Source organism: Artibeus jamaicensis, unplaced genomic scaffold (genome assembly GCF_021234435.1).
Source record: "Artibeus jamaicensis isolate MK-2021 breed Jamaican fruit bat unplaced genomic scaffold, CSHL_Jam_final contig_464, whole genome shotgun sequence".
In the NCBI taxonomy this organism is placed as follows: Eukaryota; Metazoa; Chordata; class Mammalia; order Chiroptera; family Phyllostomidae; genus Artibeus; species Artibeus jamaicensis.
In genome coordinates, this window is record NW_026521842.1 from 7,673,378 (window position 1) to 7,699,553 (window position 26,176).

Consider the following 26,176-nt stretch of genomic DNA (forward strand, 5'->3'; position numbering starts at 1 on the left):
TCTGTAAGAACTCCCACGAAGCTGAAATACAGAGGGTGGGCACGTGGGGGAGATTCATGGAGTGAACCAGCTGCCCCAGCACAGGTGGGAGTGAGGAGAAAAATTAAAAAACAAAAACAAAACCCTGTACACCATAGAGATGCCGAGACCTCCAGGCTTCCTAGAGAGAACAGGAAGTGGCTCCAGGAGGGCGGTCAGAAGGCTTGGGAGGTGCAAGCTGAGCAGGCCACCAGCAGTTGAGTTCTGCCCTCCCCCGTCTCGCACGGGTTGCTATTGCGGTGTCGTTTGCTGTCGCTGTGAGTGGACCAGGGTTGAGAGGGCCGCCAATGCTTGGGGACTCTGGCCGAGCTGGTTGGAGCGCCACAGCTCCAATGCGCGCGTGGGTGTGGTAGGGGCGCTGAGGACGAACAACCCTGTCTGTACCTGGGCGGGTGGCAGCTCAGGTGAGATGAGCCCAGTGACAGGGGTTCTGACCGCAGTAGTGAGTGACGCTGACCCTGGTGGCCGGAAATCCTCCCCTTTTCAGTTCTTTGGAGCCGGGCCCAGCGTGGCTTTCTAGAATGTCTCTGAGGCCTGAAACGCTGGCTAGTTGCTGCTGTTCTTTTTTTCTTAATTTTTAAAACAGCACGCCCAAGCTCAGAGCTTTCAGCAGGCATCTGTGTCTAGCCAGATTCGTTTTCACATCTTTTGTGTTCATCTCACTTTGGGGGGATTGCTTATCCACTACTTGCAGCAAATGATAGTGATTTCCCATTTCAGCTGTCAGTGTAAGGTTAGTAGATTTAAATAAAACATAATAGGTGAGTCATAGTACCAGAGGTACCACGTGTGAAAAGGAGTGACGAAAGTGCCAAGGGAACAACACTGCATTGTCCCAACCCAACCGGGGAGCCCTACCGACCTGGCTTCAAGCCCTGGGTCCAGCTCAGCCACTTAGGACATGTATCTGTTTTGGGCCAGTTTCAGTTCGTTGTTTTTCTTTTTGTTTTTTAGATTTTCTCTTCCAGCTTTATTGAGATATAACTTAGATATAACATTGTATAATTTTAATCTGGGTGGTGTGATAATTCAATACATGCATATATTATAAAATGATTACCACAGAAAGGTTAGTTAACATCTCCATCACTTACATAATTAGACCTTGTGTGTGGTGAGAACTTGAAAAATCTCATTTGGCAATTTTAAATGATATAATACAATGTTGTTAACTGTAGTCACCATCCTGAATATTAGATCCCAAGACCATGCTCTGTCCATATAACTGAAAGTTTTGGGCCTTTTGACTGACATCTCCTCATCTCTTCATCTTCTCCACCCCCAGCCCTGGTAACTGTTTTATGAGTTCATCATTTGTTAGAGTCCACATGTAAGTGATAGACAGTATTTGGCTTTCTCTGTGTGACTTATTTCACAGCATAATGCCACCAAGGTCTATTTGTATTGTCACAAATGGCAGTATTTCCCTCTTTTTTATGACTGAATAATATTCCACTGTGTGTTTTTGTTTATTCACTCATCTGTTGATAGACACTTCAAGACATTTCGGTTGTTTCCAAGTCTTGTCTATTGTGCATAATGCTGCATTGAATATGAGGGTGCAGATGTCTTTTTAAGGTAGTCATTTCATTTACTTCACATGTATGTACGGGAAACTTTCTTAACCTTTGAGCCTTTATCCTCCTGTGAGCTGAAGCTAATACAGGGTGAGGCAAAAGTAGGTTTATAGATGTATGTGAAACAGTTTATTCTTGTATTGTTCATTAATTAAAATGTTCTGTATAAGCAACTGTAAACCTACTTTTGTCACACCCTGTAATAACTACCTCAGAAGATTGTCCCTGAGGTTTCAGTGGTAAATCTTTAAATCTCATAGCCCATAAAAAATAATAAATGTAGCTGTAGTTGTTGTTATTCTCATTTCAGAGAGGAGGAAACAGGGTCAGGGAGATTCAGTGACTGCTGAGGGCCACGCAGGGAACTGGTGGGAGAGCCAAGTCTAAGACCTAGATTTTCTAATTTCCAACCTAGGACACCTAACTCTGCATCCCCATTTCCTGTCTCATGGGAGGGCATGGGGCACCTCTGTCTTGCCCCTCCAGGAAATGGAAGGGCTCCTAGGAGGTTCCAGAACATCTTAGTTGTGAAAGCCCCCACGGGACTCAGGTCGGTAAATGTGGGATTAACAAATTAGTACTTGTCTCAGAAGGCTGTTAGGAGGATCAGGAGAAATTGGTGGAAAGAGCTTAGTACAATGCCTGGCACACAGTAAGTGCTTAATAAATGGCAGCAGGTATTACTTGGATATGTTGAAGTGGCAGACGTGCTGTGCTAGAGAGGGGAGGAAGTACAAGTGTAGTATTCCTTGCAAGTATGGCAGGTGGGCATTTGAAGAGGTTGCACAGCACTCATTCCATTTGGATTTACTGGGACTTCATGATCTGCCAGGTACTCCTTGTCCCTGCAGATACTCCTGAATGGCCTATGCCTGTATGGAGCTTGGAAATCAAATGGGAAAGCCAGTTATAAAATTATGTAATTACTTTTATCATAAGTAATTTTGTGAAAAATCTTTTGTGCAATAGATATTTGGGTAACAGGAGTTTGAATGGGTAGCTAGACAAGAAGGTCTGATATAACTAAGGAAGTAGGAATTAGCTGTCCTGCCACTTTCAGTTTTACCTGAAATAGTGTGTGTGTGCAATTCCTCTTTTTTATGAGTATATCAACTTTCCACTTGATGTTGTGCCTTTAGTTAATTTCCTCCCAAATGTGTTTGGCCTCTTGGTTTTACACCTCATATCCCTTTTACCTGTATCAGGGTTACTGTCCTTACCGTCGCTAACTACTTTTGCATCTTTATTGCTTTGACTGCTTTTACTGTTTATTTGAAACACAAATAATTTTCAGATCTTGCATGGAATTTGAGTAGCACCGTTTCTAGGCCCTGTAGCCTCAGTGTATTTTCCTACTCTCAATTCAGTAAGAACACAGTTATCTTTTGCCTCTGGTCAATACTCGGACAGTCATTTAAAACTTGTTCTCTTGGGGTTAAACTACCTGCAGATACTTTTATCTTTCTTAGAGTAAGTACAGTACATTTTAAAAATAAAGCAGTCTTCATTTCTCCTCTTTGTTCCATACTCCAGTGCAGGAGTCCCCAACCTCCCTCCTCCCCACCCCCGGTCTCCCACCCTGATGGCTCTGCCTCCTGTCTTCCCCTGCCCCCAACCCCAGTCTGGAAAAACTGTCTTCCATGAAACCAATCCCTGGTGCCAGAAAGGTTGGGGACCGCTGCTCTAGTGGAACCTAGATTTGTGTATTGCATTATAATACACAATGCACACAGTTCTTTCATCCCACGAGTTCAAGATTATGTTCCTAACCCTCTAGTATGTATAATCTAAGGCTCTTATTACTGATCCTTAGCATTTAATTAGGCCTTTGTAAATCTAAAGCACTCCTAGCCATTTTTATGAGTTTCTTCTCATAGCTTCCCTGTGAAGTGTCAACTTTATTACCCTCACTTTATCTCTGTATTATCAAGAGTTCAGGCAGGTTTTAAATTTCATCATTTTCCCTGTTTGTAATTAAGATTCCTTTCTCTTGATCATGTATTTAACTTTAACCTGTACCCACTGAAATGACTGTTCAGGTCAGATGTGACCCTTCCCCACCACCCGGAGGAAAGCAATTACTGAACACGGCCACGTTTTGGAAGAGCCTCAAAGCAATTGCGATTATACATGCCAGTGTGGTGCCCAGCCCCTAGAAGGAATTAGATAGAAACAAATTAATGAAACAGAAGCCATAAAGTGTATGAAAATCAGGCAGCTGATTGGGAAAAAAACTGTATATACGCTTTTTTTTTTTTTATCCCTTCTGGCTTAGTGTTTATGGGAATTTCTTATGATTCCCTGCAAAATGTGTTTGCTGCAGTTTTTCTGAGCTTATTGATATAGGGAGCCAGCAAGGCATGGGGACTGGCTTCTGGGTGGCACCATTAAAGCTGGTGACCTACACACTCTAGAAAGGTTTTACTGACCTGAGAGATAGGCTTCTTTTCATTGCTGCTTGTCCTGCGAAATCGCTTGTTTTTCCTGAGTCATTGCCACCTGTGTCTCCTGACCTTCTTGATCAGGTCAGTTCTACAAGTTCTTGCCTCAGTTTGTTCTGGAATTAGTTGGAAGGTAATGAGGATTAGCATGAACAGGCTGGCATTAATAATTTGAACTTGTATGTCTCAGCATGATTAATGTGAACGTGAGCCATGACTGACCTGCGCTCCTGTGACTGGACCGGAATGTGCAATTTTAAAAACAAAGAATAATTAGAGATTAGGAAGAATTTCTGTTGGAATTTTCTAAATTGGACTCTTTGAGGCCACATCCATTTTTGGAATCCCTTGCAGGGGAATGCTTGTGGAGAGATTAAGAATATCTTAACATTTATCTGGCATCCCATTAGTCAAAACTGTTACCAGTCAACGTTTCTAAAACCCGTGTGCTTTTTACTTCACAACAACAGCTTCCTCAGACTTTACCTGCCTGCTGCCAGTGCAGTCGGGTGCTGGCCAGCCTCATCCCGACTTGCACTCAGCACGCTGGCCCTCTCACCCAGATCCTCATCCTTTCCTACCCAACCTTTTGCCTGTTTTCAGGCTCTCCCTTCTGCAGGGAAATCTTGATCTTTCACAAAGATCAAGTTAGCATGCCCGTTCTATAAACCTAAGAAGGCTTTCTATTGTCTACAGAATAGAATTCACACTCCCCAAAGGGGACTCAGGGCTGTCTACAAGCTAACCCCAAGCTACCTTTCTGCCCTAACTCACCAGCTGTGTGCTTCAGCTTCAGTTTGCACAGCAGCCACCACAGACCTGCCACAGTCGTTGCCCAGCATCAGCCATCCCTGTTGCTATTTGATTTGTCTATGATGGTCCCTCAACCTGTAGTAACCCTCTGCCTCATCTCAGCCTGCCTAAGTCTGCCCATTGTCTCAGTTCCACTCCAGAGCTCACTCTTCAATGAAGTCTTCAGAATCAGTTTCTGTCCTCACCTCACCTCAGTGCTCCCTTAGTACCTTCTTTATACGAACGTTATCACAGTAATCTTATTTTCTCCTTTTCACCTTGTACCTTAGATATTTGCAAAACCTCTCTCCTTCATTGTAAGCTCCTGGAAGCAAGAAGTCTTTCTCATTTAACTTTATGTTGTTTTCATTCCAGAGCTTCATGGGAAACAAAATGGCAGCATTAGTTTGCATACATAACAATGATTCTTAGACACTGCAGGGCCCTACACAATTTGTGCCCATCATAATTTTACTAAACTGGATGTATTTCACAGTCCAAAATCATCCATAAATTCAGTGACTATTTGTTGAACATCCACTGTGTTCTAGATTCCGGTGGGGACATGCTAGTGAAAAGGCCAAAGGTCCTAGGTCTCGTGGCACTTGCATTCTGATGAAAGGAGATTAATACCTAAAAACAAACAAACAACCCCAACTGGCGTGGTTCAGTGGATAGAGCTCCAGCCTGCCAACCAAAGGGGGCTGCTGGTTCAATTCCCAGTCAAGACATGTGCCTGGCTTGTTGGCCAGGTCCCCAGTAGGAGGCACATGAGAGGCAACCACATATTGATGTTTCTCTCCCCCCTCCCTTACTCCTGTCCAAAAATAACCAAAATCTAAAAAAAAAAAAAAACCCAGCAAATTATTTTTGATAGTGAAATGTGCCATGAAGAAAACAGTATTTATGGTCAGGAAGACTATTTTAGATGGAGTGACCGGAAAAGCCTCTCTGAGTTGAGTGACACTTAAACTGACCTAAATGTTGAAAAAGATGCAGCCAGGTAGTAACACTGAGGTGAAGCGGGAAGTGAGCACCACACACAGATGAGCATGGCATCTCTAAGGAAAGGAAAGAGTCCAGGGCGTTGGGGGGTAGAGTACTAGTGGTGGGAGAGTGAGATGGAGTCAGAGAGGGAGATTGCCGGCAGGTTACAGAGGCGAAGGTAAGAAGCCTCAAATGAAAGGTCAGCAGCTCACATCTATGCACTGCGTTCTGAAAAGGCATCACTAACAAAGTCTTGTGATTATGTTATATATTAGACTTGATGAGATTTTGTTTTATGGGTACTCCGGATCCAGGGGAGGGTTCTGCACTCAGAAAATAATAGGTCACTGTTAGGTAGATTAAAGGGATCCCAGAATATTCTTTTTTTATAACTTTTCTTGTCAACGCAGCTTAGTCAAACCTTTGGAATCCATCAGCATCCTTCACACCATTTTGCTCAGTTTTTCCGATGTTTCTCACTCTTCCAAATACCCTCGAGTCCTGAGACAGTCACTTGCCGAATCTTGTCTTCAGCTATCATGACAACTGAGTTCTGCATGCATGATCTGATTAGCTTTCCTGGTAATCTGATCCACTTAACACACTTACCCAGAACTTTTGCTTTAGAGAGATCTAATCATGGCATGTGGGAGTGTAATAGAATAATGGATCTCCAAACTGCAGAGCTTGAAGTAAAGAAAATCCAAGCCATGACACACAGGGAGCACCCATATTATGTCAGATAGTTTCCTGGATACTTTCTATACACTATCCAATTCAGTCTTCATAAGCCCGTAAGCTTATTATCACATTCAAGTGCAGCAATAGGTTCAGAGGGATTAACTTGTCCAAGTGGTAGGATTCTTGGTTGCTTGCAGCCTCCTGTCTAACCCTCTGAATCTCTCTACTGCTGTGTGTGTGTGTGTGTGTGTGTGTGTTTTCCCAGTGCATCTGAGGATGTGTATGCCTCCTGTTCCATTTCTTTTTTTTTTTTAATTTTTATTATTTATTTATCTTTAGAGGGGAAGGGGGGGAAGGAGAGAGGGAGAGAAACATCAATGTATGGTTGCCTTTTTTTGTGCGTCCCCTGCTGGGAACTGGCCTGCAGGGAACCGGCCTGCAACCCAGGCATGTGCCCTGACTGGGAATCGAACCGCGATTGTGTGGTTCGCAGGCCCGCACTCAATCCACTGAGCTACACCAGCCAGGGCTCCATTTCTTTTTAAGTGGAAAGAGTTGAGTGGCCCACTTCTTGCTTGTTCTGTCTTGTTCGTAACAGAATATGGCCTTGGAACCTTGAGAAGATACTATAGATATTTCGTACAAAATATAATTCATGATATATAATTATTATTATTATTTTGGCATAGGAGTAAGGGAGCAGTGAGACCCTGATGGGCCTTGAGCACTTCCAAGAGCACTTCAGTGCTTACAAGCTGTCCTGGGTGTGGGGAATGTGGTTTGCTATGTGAAGGAAATTTTTGCCCTCTATTTCTTTAAAGTTAGGGTTAATAAAACACCAGTGTTAAACAACCATGATACAAATGTTTTATTTTTAAGTAAAAGATATTGGAAATTGGATTTAGAGTTCTGTCCTTGATGCGTGGGAGAAAATGCTTCTCTCTACCAAATTTGAATGAATTCTTTCAAAAAAGGCTGTCATTTTTTTTCAAGGATTAAGAATAACGCCTTACATTTGGAGAGTGTTTTGTGGTTTCACAGTTATCTTACTGAACCCTCACCTTGACCTTGTCAGGTAGGCAGGGCAGATATTTCTGTCTTCATATTATATAGGATGAAATTTGAAACCCAAAAAGTAAAAGAAGAGGAAAAGTTGGCTAACTTCACACAGCCATGACTGGAACCGAGGTCTCAGCACTTCTTTCTACTAGAGCATCCTGCCCTTTTGCTTTTGTTAACCTCAAGTTAGGGACAATCATATTTGCATTTGGATCAGTAACAGTGTTGCATGCTTCTTTATTACAGGTCTGGTTTCCTGAGACTGCCACACATGGACTCCCATAAACCTCCGAAGGAAAGTGTCCTCATTACAGGAGGAGGTGGCTATTTTGGTTTCCGGTCAGTACATCTATATAATGTGTCCATGGAATTATTTTACAGTTAGTTGTTGGAAAAAGTATAACTTTCAGCTCTGACATTAATACAGTATAGACTTTTACTTGTTTGTATCGTGTTAAGCCAGGAATGAACTTATGCCTACTGCTCAGATACTTAAATTGAGAGCTACAGATACATTCCATGTCAATAAAAATTATTTAAAAGTCATCAAAATTGGGGAGGGGAGATATTCACATCACTAAAAACAATGGAAAATAATAGTGATTCCTTCAGTTATGTTATCATTTATAAATATTTCAAAGAGTAGATGGTGGGTCCTAGGACAGAGAGAAAAAAATATAACATGTAAATACCACCATCTCGTAATTTAAGTGGATGTGAAGATTCTTACTTTGGAATATTTGCATAAGACTTACCTCAATGAACATGTAAAGTGAGGGACTGAGGATAAGTGGAGAAGCATAGGAAAATTATTTTACACACTTTTCCTAGGCACAGATTTAGAGTGATTTGATCTAAGTTTGACTCTCCATTATTTCAGCCTAGGCTGTGCTCTGAACCAGAAGGGAGTCCATGTGATTCTGTTTGACATCAGCACCCCTGCTCAAACCATTCCAGAAGGAATCAAGTTCATACATGGGGACATTCGCCACCTCTCTGACATAGAGAGAGCGTTCCAGAATGTGGATGTCACGTGTGTGTTCCACATTGCCTCTTATGGCATGTCAGGGCGGGAGCAACTGAATCAAAACCTGATTGAAGAAGTCAATGTGGGGGGCACAGACAACATCCTCCAGGCCTGCAGGCAGAGGGGGGTGCCAAGATTAGTTTACACTAGCACTTTCAATGTCGTCTTCGGAGGTCAAGTTATCAGAAATGGAGATGAATCTCTGCCTTACCTACCTCTTCACCTCCATCCTGATCACTACTCTCGGACCAAATCTATTGCAGAGAAGAAGGTGCTGGAAGCCAATGGTATATCCCTGGAGAACAACGGTGTCTTAAGAACTTGTGCCCTGAGGCCAGCTGGCATCTATGGGCCTGGAGAACAAAGGCACCTTCCCAGAATAGTGAGCTACATCGAGAGGGGCCTGTTCAAGTTTGTGTATGGGGATCCCAAGAGCCTGGTTGAATTTGTCCATGTGGATAACTTGGTTCAGGCTCACATTCTGGCTGCAGAGGCCCTGAAAGCTGACAAGGGCTACATTGCCTCTGGGCAGCCCTATTTCATCTCAGATGGCAGACCTGTGAACAACTTTGAGTTCTTCCGGCCTTTGGTTGAGGGCCTGGGGTACCCATTCCCATCCATTCGCCTGCCCTTGACCATCATCTACTATTTTGCTTTCCTAACAGAGATGGCCCATTTCATTTTGGGTCAACTCTACAACTTCCAGCCCTTTCTTACCCGCACAGAAGTTTACAAAACTGGTGTCACACATTACTTTAGTCTAGAGAAGGCCAAGAAGGAGCTGGGTTATAAGGCTCAGCCATTTGACCTCCAGGAGGTGGTAAAATGGTTTCAAGCCCGTGGTCATGGCAGAAGGCCTGGGCGTCGTGACTCTGAGTATCTTATTTGCGACGGGCTCTTGGCCTTACTCTTGGTGATAGTTGTCACGTGCCTGTCTTCTGTGATTTTGTCACTTTGAAGAAGGAGATAAAAATAAGGTGCTGATCACACTTGCTGAGATGGTTTTTAAGAAAGAGGTGTTTTAAAATATAGATGGATAGATACAGATATCTGGTGCCAAATTTTGACTCTTTAAATTGCTACTTAAGAATAGATTCTTGTATTAAGTCTTCATTTCTCACCTCCTTGTACAAATCCTGATGGGAGGAAAAAAGAAGCAGATAAATTTTTGAAAATTGAGTTCTTTCACATCCTTTCTCTTTATATGGGCACAGGAGAAGTCATTTTGGAGCCATGGTGCTAAACTTAGTTAGAGTGGAAATGTCTTACCTGAATTTGTCAGAAGCCAAAACTGCTTATATTTGTCCCATACACTCTGTATCCACTTAAACAAGACTAAAACACACATTGATACAGGAATGGCAAACTGCTAACAGGCTTGGAAATGTGTGAAAAACACCAAATTGGGCCATTTCCCTGCAGACCAACCCTTTGGGGAGATGGAGACTATTGTAGGGGGGACATTAGCTATTCACAGCGTAAGATTTGGGAATTAATGTTCACCCTTCGTGATACGAGCACATCACACCTGCATGACCACAGGCTAGTGTTCAGTGTCTAAACCAGTAGACCTTTATCTGACCTCATAAGATTTTTTTTGAAGATTAAATTAGACACAGCATACAAAGTGCCACTCAACATACTTAAGCCATTATTTTTATTAATGTTTTTACTGTACATTCCTCCTGAGGGTTTTCTTCCTCACGGTACTCTGTTTAAAAGATGCTGTTGCTGCTGACCTTTCTGGAATGACTTTGTGGTATGTCCTCAGAGTCTGTAACAAAGGTGTTCAAATATACTCAGTGTTTGTAAACTTCTGGTCCTTGAGGATAGATTGAAATTTAGGGAACAGTTAAAAATCTGATATTTAAAGATGATCAAGCCAATGATGTTGCTTGTAATAAAAAAAAAAAGGTATGACTGTAAAAGACTGGTTTTCTTACTGGGAAGAATTTTGGTTCCCTGAAGGCAGTTTCCAGTAAGGGATGTTTTGAATAATGGTGGCATTGTCTAGCCACTAATGGGGACTGCCTTGGAACACTTTAAAGTTACACCACTGCATAGGAACCAAAGTAGAAAGAAGACAGAGAATCTTTACACATATGTGATTCCAGCTACAGAAAGGACTTAAAACATTGTACGTTTCTCTGGAAAGTAATGTCAGAGTTGTCCTTAGAGAAACTGTGGAAGGAGGATGCTAGACGTACAGTCCCTGGTGAATGCTGCCTGGAAAAAGCGCTCAACCTCATACCCCAGGAGCCGCAACCTTGAAGATCATGTGTGGCCTTAACCAAGTCACCGAAGCCTCTTCTGCCTTAGTTCCCTCACTTGGGAAATGGGAATGACTGCATTTGCCCTTTCTATAAACCTGCCTCCCCACCTCACAGGGTTTGTTGTGAGCATAAAGTAAAATGTGGTAAAAAAAATTTTAATATATAAGTTATCACATAAATGTCGTGGTAGTGATTGCTTTTGGTAAAATATCCTGGGAATTTTATAAGATGCCTTTGTGGCTTAGTCTGGGGATAACTTGTATGAACACCTACAGCATATCTAACACTCCAGGTGCTATGAAGCAAGTTTCTCTGCCCCTCACAGACTTAGAGCATAGTAATAACATGGTGCGTCCATGTGAGAATGTCACTGGTAGGCCAGGTAAATACAGTAAAACCTTATCCATTGCCATTGACAAGGATCGCTGGCTTTCCAAACATCTTTTTAAGACTTTTGAACTTTTTCAAAAGAATGATAGATACTTCTCAGTTTTCTCTACCCAAGTATACCAAGCATAGTGGGGTTTTGCTTGTTTTTGTTCTTCACAATCAATAAATCTAAATGAAATTCAGGATCAATATATGAGCTTTATCCATTTGGCCATTTCACAACATTTGACATAGTTGTTCACTCTCCTTGAAACAGAGTTCATTTACTTTTCATGAACTCACACTCTTCTTGTCTTTCTCCTTGTAGTAATTTTCTATTGCTGCATAATAAACTACCCCAAGACATATCATCCTAAAGCAACAAGCATTACCTCCTAGTTTCTATGGGTCAGGTATTTGGACACAGCTTCCCTGGGTAGCTCTTACTTAGGGTCTCTCACAAGGGTCACCTCATGGTGTTGACCGGCACTGCAGTCACCTGCAAGCCTGACTAAAGCTAGAGGGCCCACTTCCAGGATGGTCCATCCACATGACTGTTGGCAGGAAACCTCAGCTGCACACCATGTGGGCCTCTCTATAATATTACTCTAATGTCCTCATGACAGGTGATTCAAGAGAGTAAAGTGGGCCCTGGCCATTGTGGCTTAGTTGGTTGGGGTGTAATCCCACACACCAAAAGGTTGGGTGTTTGATACCTGGTCAAGGCACATACCTAGGTTGTGGGTTCAATCCCCAATTGGGGCTCATATGGGGTAGCAATTGATCAATGTTTTGCACATTGATATTTCTCCCTCTCTAAAGTCAATAAATATTTTTAAAAATTTTTTAAAGAGAGCAAAGTAGAAGCTGCAATATATTTTGTGACTTGTCCTGAAATACCACACAGTCTTACTCTACAATATGCCAGTTACACAGGTCAATACCATTCAGTGTAGTAGGACATTACCCAGTGGTGTGAATAGCAGATGGGGAATGTTGGGGGCCATTGTGGAGACGGCTCTGCCTCCACCCTCTGAGTCATCCTTCCTTTTCTATGAAATGTAGCCCATATTTATAGCTACATAGTTTTGTCATTCTGCTTCTGCCCAGTAGAATTTTGGGTGTCCAAAAGCCTCTTTAGAGTTTGTGTTGTATCTCAGTCCAAGTCAGCAGTGTTACTATGAATATAATTATTTTGAACACTTTATGTATTCCCTATGAGTCTTATTTGCAGTTCACTCCATTAAGCAAAAGCTACATCCACAAATTTCTTTGAAATAGGTCCTTCTCTGTCTTGGGCTTCTGCTCAGACTGCTGAGGGACAATATCCTGAGGATTCTTATTGTCAGAACATCTCCCCGAGGTCTTAAAAGGTTTTATACTCACAACCTTGGCCATGCACTGTCATTTCTGCAATGTATTGACTACCTGGGTTATGTTAGCTCTATTCTGTGAGGGAGGAGACCACACAAGGACAGGAACACCAGGAGCTGGGGATCATTGGAGACCACATCCCTGCATCTCATCAGTTTTCACATCTCCACTCCCACTTAAAATGGTAGATTTCTTTGGTGCTCAGAGCTAAGTCTTTTTCTAATACCACACTTTCCCCTAAATGATCTTGTCCAAGCCTGTGGCCCTATTTCCATCTCCATTCCAAACACATAATACTAAATCTATAGTTCCAGCCAGACCATTCTTCTGAGCTTCAGACCCATCTATCCAACTACCTCTGCACCTTCACCTGGATATTTCATATGTACCTTTCAGTCAAAATCCAAAATGAAATTCACAATCCCTCCAAATTCTTGCAGGCTTTCTTTCCCTGGTAAATGTCAACAGTATCCATTGAATTTCTCATGCCAGAAATCAGGGCTCATCTTTGATCCCTGCCTTCTCTTAACTTGGCATACCTAACCCACCTTTAAGCCCATTGATTCTACCTTCTGCTCATGCTCAAAACTTCCCAGTGTACAGGTGTTACCTCTCTCCTCTAGACTACAATAATTACCTCTTTTCTCTCCCACCTACATCCACTCCTGCATTCCTTCCATCTATTCTCCACATGCCAAGCAGAGTGATGCTATAAAGATGTAACTCTGCCACTTCCTTGCACAAAACTCTCCATGGTTCAGGTTGAAAATCTGTAACGTAACCCCAGAGGCCTTGCCAATCTGGCCCCTGTCTACTGCTCCACGTTCACCTCATACCATACTTCTTTGCCCTGACTGCACGGTTTCTGGGGGTTTGTACGTTCCAAGTTCCTCACACCCCCACTCCTTTTTTGACTGCATGAGGTTTACTCTATGCTTCAGGTTAAGTCTCTTCCTCCAGAGGCCTTCCATGATCCCAACCAGTTAAGTTTGGTCCTGCTACAAGCTCTCCTAGTACTCTGCTTTTCTTCCATTGCCTTTACCACAGCTGTTAATAGTTTGCAATTACTTGTTTAATGCTTGTAAGTTCCATGAGGCTGGGAACTTTGTCTTGCTTACTACTCCCTAATGCCTAGCACAAAACATGAGTTAAATATTTCTTGAACAGATGCTATTTTTCTTTTTTTGGCACATACATATATAATTTACTGTTTCTAATCTATTGAAGACTGGGGAAAATAGCCAATCTACTAGAATTGTATGTAAACTAAGTCAGGGCTAGATGTGCTCTGGTAAATAAGTGAGGTCATTCAGCACGTGATATGCTGGAGCTGTTAAATGCCATAAGAGGTTCAGAGAAGGGAGAGGAATGTGGTCAGAGTAGAAAGTTTTATGGGCTCCTTCCAAATCTCAGCTGAAAACTGAATACTTTAAAGAACTCAGTCTATTACCTGAAAGGTAACTCCCTTCCTCTCTAAGGTCAGAAGATAACTGCTGTTAACAAGATTCCATTAGTTCCAGAGCTCCCAGCTGCCATCACCTCCCTCAACCTTGGATTGAATCCCCAAAATACACACAGCTAGGGAACAGTGCTCACACTTGTGCATGTAGGGGCACTCCTAGACACCTGGGCATAAGTCACCCAGCACTGGCAGCCCAAGGTGGCACTTCCAAGGAGTAGGTGGGCAATTATCCACCAGCCTGTTGGAAGATCACATTGGACAAAGAGCCCTACAGTGGAAGCCCAAGGTAATGCGAAAACTGCTCATGTCTGGAGAGAGAGAGAGAGGGAAAAAAGGAGAGACAGACAGAGCACCCAGAAGTCCTGTTGAAATACTTGATTTCCTTAGTGCTGTTCTGGTCATGGCTGGCAGAGGGAGCTACATTAGGAACAGTAGCAGTTATCTGGGGCCCAGTGACCGACTCTGGTATCGCACTATCTAAGCTGTAGTATTTCTCAAGCCTGCAGCATAGGCCTAGGGATTCTTTTCATGAAAAGCTTTTATTTTCCTCAATCACCTAACATAGTGATTATGAGAAAGTCAGTATTGCTTTGTCATAGATTTAGTAAGTTTTCTAACAGTTGTTGAGGCGTCCCCTACCATCTATTCCCTTCCAAATCCACAGCAGTTCAACTAGCCTTGCAGACAGGTAGAAGAAGTAGCCTGCAGAATTCTCCTCTCAGCCCAGACCCAGCTGCGCACCCTGGAGCTAATGGCCCTCTGTGAGCTGCCCTTGGAAGTCAACACCAGCAGTTAGTGTCTTATTAAAATTGTCACTGTTTGCTAGCATCCCTTGCTTTAGAGAATGACACCCCACTCCCCGTTTTGGTAAGAGAAACCCATTCCCAGCCCTCCCACGGGGCTGACCTCCACTTGCAAGACCTGGCCAATCAGGAGATCGCCGTAACTTCTGACCGCAAGTTTTGGGACGAGGAGGGCCAATCAGCGTCCTGTTCTCAACTTTTCTCCAGGTGCCGTTCAGAGAAACTCTCTCTGTGGTGGTTTCTTCATCAGGAGTTTAGGACTTGGGTCTGCCATAGCTTCTCCCACCTCAAGGGAGAGACCAAGCTCTGATAATACTGTTTGGGCTCCTGGCCGCAGCCGCGCATTGGTACAGCAGAGTCAAGAAACGAAGAGAGAGCGGGGCCTTGAAGACGTCCCTTGGGCTCTGCCACCCATGCCCAGGGCTAACTTCCGCTTGGATCACCCTGTCATGTGAGTCTTGGTACATTTTCTTTTCTGCTTAAAGTCTTTTGACCTGGCTTTTTTTCTCCATGAATTGGAAAAGTTATTTGCTTATGGTCTCTACAATCCTCTTCTGGGCACAGGTGACCATTCTCTGGCTTCCACAGGTACTCAGTTTGCTGTGTGCACGCTTTCTTCCATGGGGGCTCTCTTTTAGCCCCTGGGGAGCCAAACAGTTGCTGGAGTTCTTCCTCCAGAGTCAGACTGGTTTCCTTTTCTAGAATCATGTATATTTGGTCAGGGTCCACCTTTAAGTCATCTCATTCAAGCTCCCCTGTTCTATGGTGAGAAAACTGTCTGACCAACAGATTTGTTCCCCAGAATTTTGGTGTCCCGTGAGGGCAGGGGCCATGTGTAGTTTGTCAACTTCTATATCCAGAGGACACAGAGCAAACAGTCCTCTCATCTGCCCAATAAGTGCTTGTTGGTTGGTGGAATGCATTTATCAGCCAGGCGATTTCATCTGAGATTACAACTCATCTCCCAGTTACCTCTTCCTTTAAGCCTGGGACTCCCTGCCCTACCTGAAAACAAGAACACTGGAAGCCCAAGGTAAAAACACGGAGGCCAGTATTCAATACAGCATTATCAACCGCAGCCCTCATGCTATTTATTAGAGCTCTAGATCTACCTCAGGGGCTCTCATCACCACAGAAGCAACTCTGTGAAGAGAAATGTTAATTAGCTTGACAGCAGTAATCATTTCACTTTCCATGTGTATATCAAGTCATCATGTTGCACACCTTAAATATACACAAGTTTTATTTAAAAAAAGAAAATAGACTCCAGAGGAGTGATATCATGCAGAATAGCAGAGTGGGAAGCTCTAGGGGGTCAGTCCTTTAGCCAAAACAACCAATGGACTGGTACAGGGGAGGTGGGGTGGTGGGTGGTGATCAGAACCAGCAATTTCAGAACTCTTGATGTTATGTCTACTGTACCACAATACAAAAATATATGAGCAGACTCCAAACTCTTCCCCTGGTGGTGCTGATTCAGAAGGCCTGTATGCGGTGGGACTGCTCACTCCAGGTGTATCTAATCTCCCAACAAGGAGGTGAAATGGCTGCCAGATAACAAACATGAGCTCCCTTTGCAGTATGTTCAGTGAGAGGCTCCTGGATTCTCCATTGCTCCCTGCTTCCCAGTGCTTTGCCCCAGCAGGCGCTTGGCACACCTTTACTGAATGAATGGGGAGATGAGGCCCACAAAAGGAGCCCCTCTTCTCCTTCTTGCAGGCCCAGGTGCTGTTTGTTGACTGACAAGCAGAGCCACATCTCAGTGCTGATTTCTCCAGCCCTGCCTGGAACCTGCTTCCTTTAGCCAAAGGGCTCCTTTGAGATGCATCCAGGTGAGCCTGGTTACCTGATCTTTTAACTCCAAATAGCTGTTCACTATTTAAAATCTTACCTGAAATAGAATCAAGCAGACCACAGCATCTCTAGGTTGCATAATTTCATATGATGTTACCCTTCTGCATGCTAGGTCTCATGTACCGGGAAAGATACTCTGTCTTTGAACTGAAGCAATTATGACTGAGGCAAAAATCTAGCTCTCCACAAAGAAATGGTCTATAGCAAAGGGACCTGGGCAAGGGTCTGCCAACAAGGGGTTAATCTGCAATAATTTGCAATGTTTAACAGAGCTGGTTAAAAATTCCTCATTACACCCTGGACAGTGTGGCTAAGTTGGTTAGGCCTCATCATGCAGACTGAAAGTCACAGGTTCAAGTCCGGTCAGGGCACATGCCTGGGTTGTGGGGTTGCCCCCATTTAGGGCATGTATGAAACACAACTGATAGATGTTTCTCTCTCCCACTGATGTTTTTCCTCTCTCAACCCTCTCTGCCTTCTTCTCTCTCTAAAGCAAGGAAAACATATCCTCAGGCAGGATTAAACAAGTAAATAAGTAGTCTGCATTACTAATATGGAGGATTTAGTCCTGGCAAATATTCTAGATATCTTTTCCCCCAGTCCTCCAAGGGCATCTATTACAGATCTAAAAGTGAAATACTTCTGTACCAATATATATTTTTTTATTTTTTTCAAGGCACATTAACATCAAGAGCGCATTACAAATGGCCCAAATACAATGCAGGAACACATTCCCCCATTAACAGCAACAACTATCCTCTTCCAGCATGTGCTTGTTGAATGCGGATTTAATAAATTTTACAACTAAAAAATAATAAAGCAGCGAGTCTTATCATAACCAATGTCCTTATGCAATGTAGTTTTGAGCTGAATGTTTATAATACTTCAAACAGTTTAAACCTAAAATTTGATCTCACACCTTCATGCTTGTACAGTCCTCAGTAAGATTACCTACAGGATTAACAGCCATTCAAACATTGATTAAAACCACATTTGTTTAAGGTTCATTCAATTAATACAGAGCCCCAAACTTGATGGCTAAATAAATAAAATACTTGTACTGATTTCTGTTATTTGATCCGTTCATAACTATTAAGTTTTCCTAGCAAATAAACTCTTCAAAGGCAAAATTTACCTCATTTGAGTTCTGACCCAGAAGTTTAATCACAAAATCCACAGTCTTGTTGGTAAAACTGATACAGAGTTTCTGTCAGTTGCTATGCTCACAGCGAAGTGTTGTGTATTCCATTTTTACATTTTGCTGGAACTTTACATGTGCAAGTCATGGTTTTAAATCTCTAGGTTCTTATTTCTCCAAATTGTTTAAAGACACATGAACATTTCTCAAGTGCCTCCATGTTCTAGAAGGGGAATTTTTCAGTGGCGGCCATTTTTGAACAGTCTGAAGCAAGAGAAAGGGGAAGAGAAGAAAGCTGAAACACAAATTTCATCTCGTAAGTTTTACATTAACTATTACAAGCTGGATAGTAGGAGAATGTGGGGTTTTCTTCCTCTCAAACACTGTGTCTTGGTGTGGAAATGAGTGCTTGGCTGTTCCACCACAGCTTCTCGTAGTGGGACTGTCAGGGAAGTCTTGACAGGGGAGTAGGATCTGTCTGCCTGTCAGACTTAGAACTCTAGGCCCTCAGTTCATTTTGGGCTTGGTCCCATGTGTCCTTGGTCTGTTCCAGCTCATCATTCATTTTTAGGAAAACCGGTTGAATGCTGGTCTACCCCTGTTGATCTCAGTGGAGAGGCACTGGGTGACTGGACTTTTGGAGGTACTGGATTTGAGGAGTACACTCTGGCATTGCTTGCTCCGTGGTTGCTAGTGTCATTACAAGGGTGTTTTCCCTTGTAATCTGTTTTCCCTGCAAGCAGACTCTTGCTGTTGTTGGTTTCATTTTTATTTCCGACTCTCTTAAGCCAGTTCCAACATTAGAGTTCAGATCTGTATATTTGCCCTCCAAAGTTTGCCCATATGCTTCATACGGTTTCCATCTTAAAATTATTTCATGTCCTCCCTTCGAAGTCTGTTTTCACTCAGCTGAACCTTTTTGGGAAGAGGTTGCTGGTTGGTCATCTGGAATCCTTGCCAGACCAAGGCCACGTGGGCACCACCTGCTCACAGAGGCCAAACCTGCTGCCGCCCCACACAGCCCCCACACTCCCCTTCATGTGCAGGTCTTGCCTCCACAAAATGTTGCTAAGGGAGGAAGCGAGACTGATGCTGCTGTATTTTTAGATTTTGTTTTGAGGATGAGTCCTCTTGTGCTCCTCCATCCTGAAAGCTATTGTCGAATATGGGGCTGAAATGCTCTCCAGCTTTAAAGAGGAATGATTTGCTGCCTTGCTGAGGCAATTACAACACCCCTACTGAGCTGTGGTCAAGTACTTGTCACTGAGATTTTGCTTCTGGATCTGTTCTACCCTGTGACAGTGATTGATAGTAATTTGTCACTCTTGTTGACTCAATTGGTCAAGGACGCTTATTCTTAAGAGTTACTTGCTACTACTTGTTGAGTGTTTGCATACTATGTGTAAGGCTATTTCTTACGCTCATTTGGTTCTCTCAGTGAATTTAAGAAGTGGACAGAGGCCTTTCCAGTCTACATGTGAGGAAATGGCGGTTTGGGCAGGTGGAGCATCTTGAGCAAGATCACCCAAGTCACTTGGCTAGGAAGTGACAAAGTTTGGATTTGAGACAGGTCCACTGAGTCCAGACACCAAACTGTTGACTGCCATGTCTGTAGTGGCTTTATCTTTTTAGTGTGACACTATTCAAGGCCAAACATGACCCGAACTGCATTTGCAATTAAAATAAACTATTGTATTTTAGTTGCTGCAAAAAACAAGTAACTGTACCTAGTAACTTTTGCCACATAAAGTCATAAGTTACATCAAAAAGCAAAACATTATTTTACCATGTGAATATGTGTGTGTTAATCTACTAAAATCCAACTTATTTAAAATAAGGACTATGCATGTTAGCCCTAATAACCCTTAGGACATCTTCCAAGAACAATGGCTTTGCTTTTGTGCCTGATTGTATACCGACATGGGTCACATTACATATGTCCTAAGTTTCTCTCCCAGAGTTGGCATTCTAAAGCAGTTTTTTGAGAGCAGAGTTCACATATTATTCAGCTGATTGATACTTGCCTCCCCTGCAGCCTCTTGCATCACTCTGGGCATGGAGCAAGGGCCTAATAAAAAATCTGCCAGAGTAACAAAAATGCAAAGTCCAACTTGTAGAGATACCCTTAGGTGTTTGAACTCTCCCACACAAAGGTAGACTTTTCCAAAGGACTTCAGGAAGTTTCTCTGTGCACTGGAGACACCTTAGACCTTTGGCCCACGTGGAAAATATTTCTTTGGTGGTGGGCGATCATGGCTCCTCAAAGCTCAAGTGACGCATGCTCTTGCTTGTACTACCTTCCTTCCGCAGGACCCATCTCTTATTTGCAGCTGACTTTGGGCAAATCTGCCCCTCATCTGTGGAGTAGAGATAACACATTCCCTGCTCCTCTCACAGGGAGCGTGTGTGGATGAATGCCATGAAGGGCATTTTGGAACCTGCAAATGCACATGTTGGGTTGGCCAAAAAGTCCCTTACATTTTTTCCATAAAATAAAAGACACACTTCGTGTTTCCACCAGTGACTTTATTGATTTTGATATTTTGAGTGTTGGCTATCTCCCACTGATAGTTTCTAGTGAGTAGAGACCAGGGGTGCTGCTAAACATGTTCCAAATGTATAAGTCAGCCCCACAGCAAAGAATTGTTTGGCTGAAATGTCAATAGTACCAAGAAACTTTGCAAACCACTTTTGACACATCAAATTAGTCACAGCACTTTCTTTATACATTGCATAAATGATTTTTTTCTATGTTACAGTTGAGTTTTTACCTTTCTTGAAATAATAAAGTATAATACACTGAAAATATTGCATATTTTCTTCCATCTTCAATGTTAAAATGGCTGCACAAAAATTCACCAATTTTGATAAGTTTTTCTTTAAATGCATGCTGATATAGTGGCCGCCACAATACAATCTAACAAAATTGTTTTCAATGAAGTTAAAGATAACTAAGCACTACTAGAGCCATTGCCCCCCAAAAACTAAAACTATTTGGCCAATCCAATAGATTCTTAATTAATGGTGGTTCTGCTGGGAGAGGCTGAAGGATTTGGAGGGGAAGCTGGTGTGCACAGGAAGAAATGCTAGTTGAGTTGAAAGCATTCGAGTAGAATGTCAGTAGGTAAGTGGCAATGTCAGAGCAGAGTTTGAATGAGACGTGGTTGTTTACATAGTAGGGGTAGCAATGAAAACATTTCATTGATTCACTGCTTTGTAACAGGTGCTCGTTCATTTACTGTGGTTTTAAATACTTCGATTTGAGCTCTAAACTGAAAATGGGAGGGGTTTTTTTTGAAGTTGCAGAGAAGATTACTCCATGATAGAGAACAAAATGGTAATCTTTGCCACTCTACTTTAAATTTTGATGTATTTAAACAGTCACCATGGTATGCGCTGGTCTTAAACCACACTGGGCTGAAAAGCCAACTCAAATATTGGTCAAGCTCTTAATTCTATCCACTCAAAATACTTTTCTTTCGTGTGAAAGTAACTATACAAGTAATGCACTGATACATTTTTGTTGTAACAAGTTATAGAACTCTAGATAAGGCCAAATAACCCTTTTACCAACATGCCCCAAATTCTGTTTGTGTACATATTTGTATAGAAAATAGGGCTGGAGTGCTCATTTGTCCCATACTATTGTCTCCCACCCCACATTTCCTTCTGCTACTTGTGTTTCTCACTGAATTGTACACCATGATGATCCACTGGTATTAGCATATAGGTAGATATTAGTGTATTAGTATTCTTCATTTGCTAACATAGGTATGCAGGTATATAACTGTGGTGACCATGTGTCCCAGTTTGCCCAGGACTGTTCCAATTTTATGCTTGTAGTCCCATCCTCATTTTTAATAGTGTCCCCTATCACTCTTAAATGTATCCCATTTCCATAAGTTGTATGGTCACCGTATGTGTGTATTATTACAATTACAAAAAGAATTAGGCATTTTTATAATATATGTGTCAGAAGTTATTATGAAGTGGTTTTGAGGGGGAAATGTCATTTTGTACATGTATAGTAGAGTCCAGTAGGAAATCCTAAATTCTGAGTATGCCAGCAATATTCTACCAACACTGAAATAGTAGTATAAAATTACCTAGCTAAAGAAAATGTTATGTATAGGAGTTTGTCGGTGATCCTTTCATGCAGCAAAACACATGGGCTGCTGGAGAAGAGGGTAATTGTGTGGCAATGTGAAAGCAAACCTGGCACCTAGTTCACTGAATGCTGGTAAGTAAAAAAAAAAAAAAAGTCATGGTATAAAGTATATTTGAAGGAACTCCTCTACAGTGTATGCAAAATAAAGCAAATATCAGTCAAAATTGTTAAAGCCATGTACAAAATGATCATAATACATTTGAATAAATTCCTCTGCCAGTAGCCATTGTACATGTGGAAAAATAAATCTTTCAGTAAATATTGGTATAAATTAGGCAGCACGGTGGTACACTTGAAAGGATTCCGACATCAACCTTGTGAACACAGTAAAAATAAACTCACAGAATACTGTAGTATTCAAGCAAAAGGAAACCATTTCAATGAATTCAAACGGAACTTGCTGTTTCAGTAAATACAGAAACATGTTCAAAAGTATTTGTAAAATACATCATAAAGGTTTTACTTTTCTTTTTCTCAAAACCTAGAAAGCGCAAGTACAGGGAATTCTCCTTATAATTGGCCATCACTGTGTTAGCAGCAGAGTCAATAATAGCTTTGAATAGTGCACTGTTTTGATATTGTGCTTCTTGTTCTAGTCATTCCTCCTGAGCCTTGCAAAACAATGAGACGCACCCTGGTGGGGCCAGTCCTTAGGAACAGAAGTGTTCAGAGTGGGTGGAACTGCTGGCTCGGCCCCCACCCCAGGCTGCTCTAGAAGCTTGTAGCCCCCTGGGTGTGGGAAGCACTGTTGTTCTCTGTTCGCCTCAGAACTTCCCTAACTCCAGTTCTATGCCTGCCTCTGGTGATGGTACCCTTCCTTCTCCCACCTCCTGCCAAACTCCCAAATGCACCAGATGACTCATCTACCCCCAAAGGACAAGTCTGCGAGTTGGGAAATCTTACTCCTGGACTTTCTGCTCTGTCTGCTCCCCAGCCTGGGCACACATGCTGGGCTGCAGCCTGGCTCTAAGGGAAAAGCCTCAGTCTATGACCTCGGTGGTTCCCAGCCTACATCATGTCTTTGGTTTTTTAAAAAATATATTTTATTGATTATGCCATTACAGTTCTATTTCTCCCCAGTCATTACCACCCACCCTGCACACTCCCTCCCCCACCATTCCCCCCTTTAGTTTATGACCACGTGTCTCAAGTTCTTTAGATTCTACATTTCCCATACTATTCTTGCCCTCCCCCCTTATCTATTTTCTACCTACCATCTATGCTACTTATTTTCTGTACCTTTCTCCCCCTTCTCCATCTCCCACTCCCCTGTTGCTAACCATCCACGTGATCTTCATTTCTATGGTTCGCTCCTGATCTAGCTGTCTTCTTAGTTTGCTTTTGTTTTAGCTGTGGTTCGTAATAACTGTGAGTTTTCTGTCCTTTTACTGTTCATATTTTTTATCTTCTTTTTATTAGATAAGTCCCTTTAACATTTGATATAATAAGGGCTTGGTGATGATGAACTCCTTGAATTTGATCTTATCTGAGAAGCACTTTATCTGCCCTTCCATTCTAAATGAAAGCTTTGCTGGATAGATCAATCTTGGTTGTAGGTCTTTGGATTTCATGACTTGGAATACTTCTTTCCAGCCCCTTCTTGCCTGTAATGTCTCTTTTGAGAAATCAGCTGACAGTCTGATGGGAACTCCTTTGTAGGTGACTGTCCCCTTAACTCTTGCTGCTTCTAGGATTCTCTCCTTCATTTTAATCTTGGCTAATATAATTATGATGTGCCTTGGTGTGTTCCTTCTTGGGTCCAACTTCTTTGGGACTCTCTGAGCTTCCTGGATATCCTGGAAGTCTATTTCCCTTGCCAGATTGGGGAAGTTCTCCTTTATTATTTGTTCAAGTAAGTTTTCCACTCGCGGCTGTTCCTCTTTGTAAAACACAGGATCCCTGGGAGGGTGATACTTTTTGATACAATGGCACAGAATGTGTTTTCATTATGATCATCAAATAAGATAAATATATATCCAACTCTTTTTTACCAGCTGCACAGTATTGTGTAATAGAAATACACCACCATTGATTTAGCTGCTTCCTTAGTGGTGTTTACTCACTTTATCTAGCTTGCCACTTTATCAAACAGCACAGCCACGGAAGCTTTTCTACCCAGCTCCAAATGAGTCTTAATGATAGATAGCCAGAAGTGAAGTTAGAATTTTCATAGGTTTTACTGTATCAAGCATGCATTAAGCTAGTCATTTAAAAAATTACCTCAGCATAGCTTAAAGAAACAGGGGTTGCTTTGTTTTCATGTAACAAAAGGTCCACAAGTCAGCCAATGCAGGACAGTGATATCAGGGACCAGGCCCCATCTTTCCACACTCTTTCACTTTAATAATTCTCATCCTATGGTCCTGAGAAGGTGGCTGTACTTCTAGACATCATTCCAGGCAAGAAGAAAAGATAAGCAAGGTCAAAGGGAATGCCAGCTGCTTCTGTTGCTTCTGAAGAGCTTTCCTGAAAGCCCACCCAGTGATTCCTTCATATACCCATTGGCCAGAACTGAGACCCAGAGCTACCCCAGACCGACTCTGAAAGGGAGTGAGGGAGATGGGGGTTGGGTTGGCCACCTGGTTTATTTGCTTTCTGAAGTGGCTGTTCTACCGGAATGTACAAATGCTCTTACACCAGAGTTCCTAGGTCCCTCACACCACTGCCGGAACTTTCTCATACTGAAATATTTGCTAGTCTGATGAGGAAAACTGTTACTGGGCAGGGACCTGGCCCTGAGTGGGGCTGCCCAGGGTCAGCTGGAGTGTGTCGGTTCTTGACTTCGTGTAGGAGAGATTTCACAACACGAGTTCAGGTGGCTATGAGAGCACGTTTATTAAAGCTACGGACAATGAAACACAGAAGGGCTTAGCATGGAGGAAGCAGCAGGAGTGCCTGGGTGGGGCTGCCTCAGCTCACTGGGAAGTCATAAGAGTGGGCTTGGGGTCAGGTCCAGGGGATCAGCCTGGGATAAGCTGCCACTGCCCATTGCCTCCCTGGTTGCAAGTCTTGTGGGGTCCCTTAGAGTTTAGGAGATGCCTGCCTGTAGGAGAAGATGTGAGAGAGAAAGAGAGAAAAGGAAATGGCATGTGCTGCTTCCCAGAGGAGACCTTGAGCTGGGTCTTTGTCTTGAGTTTTTGCACCTTCTCCATACACGGTACAAATCTTTTTCTTACGTGTTTCCATTGTATTTTTACCTTTATTGAAATAATAAAGCATTACATGCTGAAAATGTTGCATATTTTCTTCCATCTTCAATATTAAAATGGCTGCACAAAAATTCACCAATTTTGGTAAATGCACACTGATTAGACAGCTGTCACAATTCAATCTAACAAAATTGTGTCCAATGGAGTTAAGACAACTAAGCACTACTAGAGCCATTGTCCAGAAAAAACTGAATGAGCTTTTTGGCCAACCCAATAAAATGATGCGGCCATGATGAGGTTATTCTACAAAAAAAGTAAAAACAACTGCCATATGACCCAGCAATCCCACTTCTGGGTACTTATCCAAAAGAATATCCAAAGGAATCAAAATTAGAATCTCAGATATCCACATCCCCACGTTTTCTGAAGCGTTTTTCACAATAGTGAAGATGTGGAATCAATCTAAGTTCCCTTACACAGGGGAATGGATAAAGAAACCACGGTGTGTATATGTACAATAGACTATTATTCAACCATAAATAAGGAAATCGCGACATGCCACAGTGAGAAGGAAACTTGAGGACATTGTCAGAGAAATAGGCCTCCCACAGAGGACAGAAGCTGAGTGGGGGTCAGAGGCATTCACACTCATCCAGGCTGACTCGGGCAGGAAATGGGGAGCCGTCCAATGAGTATCAAGTGTCAATGCCGTCTGTACAACATTGTGCTGATAGTTAACAGTACTGTACAGTATACTTACAATTTTAAGAGGGTGGTGACAGTTTCTTACACGTGTGTATTATCCTCCTGAGTAAAGAGAACATTAACTGGAGACCGCGGGGCGCACTGCGTGCTGTGGCCCCGGTCGGGAATTTCAGTGCAGCCCTCCGCGTGCAGCTGCGTACAGCTGCGGGAGCGCGGGACTGCAGGCGCCCCGGAGCTTCATCGCCCCGCTCGCCGGGCGCGGAGCAGCCGTGGAAAGC

General features: G+C 42.7%; 1 protein-coding gene and 1 pseudogene across 2 annotated transcripts; one reads left to right on the forward strand and one right to left on the reverse strand.

The window, feature by feature from the left end:
• The first annotated feature begins 208 nt into the window (after positions 1-208).
• SDR42E1 (short chain dehydrogenase/reductase family 42E, member 1) lies at positions 209-12,412 on the forward strand. Of its 2 annotated transcripts, none has more exons than XM_037142453.2 (3): positions 209-443; positions 7,823-7,915; positions 8,457-12,412. In XM_037142453.2, the coding sequence occupies exons 2-3, from the start codon at positions 7,848-7,850 to the stop codon at positions 9,559-9,561; spliced, it is 1,173 nt and encodes a 390-aa protein (XP_036998348.2). In that variant the 5' UTR covers positions 209-443; positions 7,823-7,847; the 3' UTR covers positions 9,562-12,412. The 2 variants fall into 2 exon arrangements, with proteins under 2 accessions (XP_036998348.2, XP_036998347.2); XM_037142452.2 differs by having other exon boundaries at positions 210-296.
• A 5,963-nt stretch (positions 12,413-18,375) lies between these two features.
• LOC119047015 (pre-mRNA-splicing regulator WTAP-like) lies at positions 18,376-18,821 on the reverse strand (annotated as a pseudogene).
• Between the last annotated feature and the right edge of the window lie 7,355 nt (positions 18,822-26,176).